The 5,000-nt window shown below is 51.6% G+C and overlaps 1 protein-coding gene across 1 annotated transcript in view; it reads right to left on the bottom strand.

Annotated features, from left to right (window-relative positions):
- LOC130211348 (cGMP-dependent 3',5'-cyclic phosphodiesterase) overlaps positions 1-5,000 on the bottom strand; it is a gene marked incomplete at its 5' end in the record, with an annotated part of 62,534 nt that overhangs the window by 27,729 nt on the left and 29,805 nt on the right. Inside the window, 6 exons of the mRNA XM_056442087.1 lie at positions 63-175; positions 1,245-1,419; positions 2,016-2,097; positions 2,526-2,589; positions 2,823-2,862; positions 4,870-4,981. Of these exons, the coding sequence (XP_056298062.1) occupies positions 63-175; positions 1,245-1,419; positions 2,016-2,097; positions 2,526-2,589; positions 2,823-2,862; positions 4,870-4,981 (586 nt within the window). The remainder of the gene's footprint in view (positions 1-62; positions 176-1,244; positions 1,420-2,015; positions 2,098-2,525; positions 2,590-2,822; positions 2,863-4,869; positions 4,982-5,000) is intronic.

The following is a 5,000-nucleotide window of genomic DNA, read 5'->3' as shown; positions in this document are numbered from 1 at the left end:
CGGTGGTCCCGGTGGTCCCGGTGGTCCCGGTGGTCCCGGTTCCCCATCAGGTCCAGACTCACGTGGGCGAGGCTGATCCCGCAGTAGATGGAGAACGCCGTGGCGAGGTCCTCGTCGAAACGGTTGAACCACGGCCCGTTAGTCTTGTTCACCAACTCAGCCACGCCGATCACCTCTGGGAGGAGGAGACGGAGGAGGAGGAGGAGACGGAGGAGGAGGAGGAGGAGGGGACAGAGGAGGAGGAGACAAAGGAGGAGACGGAGGAGGAGGAGGGGACAGAGGAGGAGGAGACAGGAGGAGACGGAGGAGGAGGAGGAGGAGGAGGAGGAGGAGGAGACAGAGGAGGAGGAGACGGAGGAGGAGGAGGAGGACAGAGGAGGAGGAGACAGAGGAGGAGGAGGAGGAGGAGGAGGGGACAGAGGAGGAGGAGACGGAGGAGGAGACGGAGGAGGAGGAGGAGGAGACAGAGGAGGAGGGGACGGAGGAGGAGGAGGGGACAGAGGAGGAGGAGACAGAGGAGGAGGAGACGGAGGAGGAGGAGGAGACGGAGGAGGAAGAGGAGGGGACAGAGGAGGAGGAGACAGAGGAGACGGAGGAGGAGACGGAGGAGGAGGAGACAGAGGAGGAGGAGGAGGGGACAGGAGGAGGAGGAGACAGAGGAGGAGGAGGAGACAGAGGAGGAGGAGACGGAGGAGGAGGAGGAGACAGAAGAGGAGGAGGAGGGGACAGAGGAGGAGGAGACAGAGGAGACGGAGGAGGAGGAGGAGACGGAGGAGGAGGAGGAGACGGAGGAGGAGGAGGGGACAGAGGAGGAGGAGACAGAGGAGGAGGAGGGGACAGGAGGAGGAGGAGACAGAGGAGGAGGAGGAGGGGACAGGAGGAGGAGGAGGAGACAGAGGAGGAGGAGGAGGGGACAGAGGAGGAGGAGGAGACAGAGGAGGAGGAGGAGACAGAGGAGGAGGAGGAGACGGAGGAGGAGGGGACAGAGGAGGAGGAGAAGGAGGAGGAGGAGAAGGAGGAGGAAAATAAAATGAGGCTCAGAATAGGACCACACCGAGTGTGTATGTATGCGTGTGTGTGTGTCTCTGTGTGTGTGTGTCTCTGTGTGTGTTCATGTGTGTGTGTGTGTGTGTTCATGTGTGTGTGTCTTTGTGTGTGTGTGTGTCTCTGTGTGTTCATGTGTGTGTGTGTGTGTCTCTGTGTGTGTTCATGTGTGTGTGTGTCTCTGTGTGTGTGTGTGGTACCGTTGTTCTCGTCCTTGATGGGGAAGCAGAGGATGTTGCGCGTCTTGAAGCCGGTGCTGTCGTCCACGCCGCGGTAGAACAGCGGGTGTGAGTACGCGTCCTTGATGTTCAGGACCTGCCCGGTGGTCGCCACGTGGCCCGCGATGCCCTGATCAGCTGGGATCCGGAACTCCTTCTGCACGCACACACACACACACACACACACACACACAATCAATGTTTCGGTCCTGATGGGGACCTCTGCTGAATGCGTCAGCTCCTTATGGGGACCTTTGTTGAATGTATTAGATCCTGATGGGGACCTTTGTTGAATGTATTAGCTCCTGATGGGGACCTTTGTTGAATGTATTAGATCCTGATGGGGACCTTTGTTGAATGTATTAGATCCTGATGGGGACCTTTGTTGAATGTATTAGATCCTGATGGGGACCTTTGTTGAATGTATTAGATCCTGATGGGGACCTTTGTTGAATGTATTAGATCCTGATGGGGACCTTTGTTGAATGTATTAGATCCTGATGGGGACCTTTGTTGAATGTATTCGATCCTGATGGGGACCTCTGCTGAATGCGTCAGCTCCTGATGGGGACCTTTGTTGAATGTTTCAGCTCCTGATGGGGACCTTTGTTGAATGTTTCAGCTCCCATCATTTCTTGTCCGTCTTGTATAAAAGCATGACATCCTCCCTCAGAAGAGAGACAGGAGAGACTCCAGACACATGCGGTGTATGGGTGTGTGTGAGTGAGTGAGTGTGTGTGTGTGTGATCGTACCTCCTCATCACTGACTACGCCTCCGTCAAACACCTTCGCCACCAACTCATGACTGACTCGATCCAATAAGAACACTGAACAACTGGAGCGAAGGAGAGAGAGAAGGAGAAAGAGAGAGAGGGATAGAGAGAGACAGAGAGAGAGAGACAGAGAGAGAGACAGAGAGAGAGACAGAGAAAGGAGAGAGAGAGAGAGACAGAGAAAGGAGAGAGAGAGGGTTTTTATCTCAGGTCATTTTGTTACTTTAATTAAAAGCGACGAGTCAGTTAAGAACAAATTGCCGACAAAACGTTTTTAAATGAAGATAAAGATCCCGAACACACTCACATACACACACACACACACAGACACTCTCACAAACACACACACCCTCACAAACACACACACACACAGACACCCTCACAAACACACACACACACACACACACACAGACACTCACACACACTCTCACACACACTCACACACACTCTCACACTCACACTCACAAACACACACACACTCAGGTCTTACATCTCTGCATCACTGAGGTTTCTGGCCTCCACGATAATTTCCTGTAACAGTACCGAGACATCATCTGAGAGAGAGAGAGGGAGAGTGAGAGGGAGAGGGAGAGAAAGAGAGAGAGAGAGAGAGTAAAACAGAGGGAGTTCAAGTGAGTGTGTATGTGACCAGGGATCAACACTTTGAGGCCTCTCCGCTGAAGAGGATCTAAAGGTGTGATTGCGCAACAGGAGGCGGAGCCTCTGGTTTCAGGCTGATGTCTGTAAAGCGTTAACTTATTAAATCCTCCGTCCTCACGGAACTCACCCAGGTGTGTGAACAGGTTCTTGGCCACTTGAAGAAGAGACTGAGGAGACAAGGAGACAAGGAGACACCTTAAGAGACCTTAAGAGACCTGAAGAGACCTTAAGAGACATGAAGAGACCTGAAGGGACCTGAAGAGACCTGAAGGGACCTGAAGAGACATGAAGAGACCTTAAGAGACCTGAAGAGACCTGAAGAGACATGAAGAGACCTGAAGAGACATGAAGAGACCTGAAGGGACCTGAAGAGACCTGAAGAGACCTTAAGAGACCTGAAGGGACCTGAAGAGACCTTAAGAGACCTGAAGGGACCTGAAGGGACCTGAAGAGACCTGAAGGGACCTGAAGGGACCTGAAGAGACCTGAAGGGACCTAAAGAGACCTGAAGAGACCTGAAGAGACCTTAAGAGACCTGAAGGGACCTGAAGAGACCTGAAGAGACCTGAAGAGACCTTAAGAGACCTGAAGGGACCTGAAGAGACCTGAAGAGACCTTAAGAGACCTGAAGAGACCTGAAGAGACATGAAGAGACCTGAAGGGACCTGAAGAGACCTGAAGAGACCTTAAGAGACCTGAAGAGACCTGAAGAGACATGAAGAGACCTGAAGAGACCTTAAGAGACCTGAAGGGACCTGAAGGGACCTGAAGAGACCTGAAGAGACCCTAAGAGACCTGAAGAGACATGAAGAGACCTGAAGGGACCTGAAGAGACCTGAAGATACCTTAAGAGACCTGAAGAGACCTTAAGGGACCTGAAGAGACCTTAAGAGACCTGAAGGGACCTGAAGAGACCTTAAGAGACCGTAAGGGACCTGAAGAGACCTTAAGAGACCTGAAGGGACCTGAAGGGACCTGAAGAGACCTTAAGAGACCTGAAGGGACCTGAAGAGACCTGAAGAGACCTTAAGAGACCTGAAGGGGCCTTAAGAGACCTGAAGGGACCTGAAGAGACCTGAAGAGACCTGAAGGGACCTGAAGGGACCTGAAGGGACCTTAAGAGACCTCAAGGGACCTGAAGAGACCTTAAGGGACCTGAAGAGACCTTAAGAGACCTTAAGAGACCTGAAGGGACCTGAAGAGACCTGAAGAGACCTTAAGAGACCTGAAGGGACCTGAAGAGACCTTAAGAGACCTGAAGGGACCTGAAGGGACCCGAAGAGACCTTAAGAGACCTGAAGAGACCTTAAGGGACCTGAAGAGACCTTAAGATTCAAGATTCAAGATTCAAGATGTTTTATTTGTCACATACACACACAGGGTGTGCAGTGAAATGAAAGTGGCAATGCTCAGCAGGAATGTGCAAGGGCAACAAGTACACACTATTTACAATAAAAAACAACACAATATTTACAGTAAGTGTGTGTGTGTGTGTGTGTGTGTGCCTAAGAGGGGCAGTTAAGAGACCTGAAGAGACCTTAAGGGACCTGAAGAGACCTTAAGAGACCTGAAGGGACCCGAAGAGACCTTAAGAGACCTTAAGGGACCTGAAGAGACCTTAAGAGACCTGAAGAGACCTTAAGAGACCTTAAGGGACCTGAAGAGACCTTAAGAGACCTGAAGGGACCTGAAGGGACCTGAAGAGACCTTAAGAGACCTGAAGAGACCTTAAGAGACCTTAAGAGACCTTAAGGGACCTGAAGAGACCTTAAGAGACCTGAAGGGACCTGAAGGGGCCTTAAGAGACCTGAAGGGACCTTAAGGGACCTGAAGAGACCTTAAGAGACCTTAAGAGACCTGAAGGGACCTTAAGAGACCTGAAGGGACCTTAAGGGACCTGAAGGGGCCTTAAGAGACCTGAAGAGACCTTAAGAGACCTTAAGAGACCTGAAGACCCCTTAAGGGACCTGAAGAGACCTGAAGAGACCTTAAGAGACCTGAAGACCCCTTAAGGGACTTGAAGAGACCTGAAGAGACCTTAAGGGGTCATGTATACATGCAGCGTGTGTGGGTGTACATGTATGAGTGTGTGTGAAGTACATGTGCATATGTGTGTGAGAGTGAACGTGTGTGTGTGTGTGTGCGTGTGTATGTATATGTGTGTGTGTGTGTACCTGGCATTCCACTTTGAGCTTCTGTTCCTTCTGGAAGGCCAACGTTGACGTGAGGACTGTTGACGTGTAGCAGAAACAATGCTGGATGGCCTGCTCATCGGCTTCTGTGTGTCTGCACACACACACACACA

Source organism: Pseudoliparis swirei, chromosome 20 (assembly GCF_029220125.1).
Source record: "Pseudoliparis swirei isolate HS2019 ecotype Mariana Trench chromosome 20, NWPU_hadal_v1, whole genome shotgun sequence".
In the NCBI taxonomy this organism is placed as follows: Eukaryota; Metazoa; Chordata; class Actinopteri; order Perciformes; family Liparidae; genus Pseudoliparis; species Pseudoliparis swirei.
This window is presented reverse-complemented; position numbering and strand designations above follow the sequence as displayed.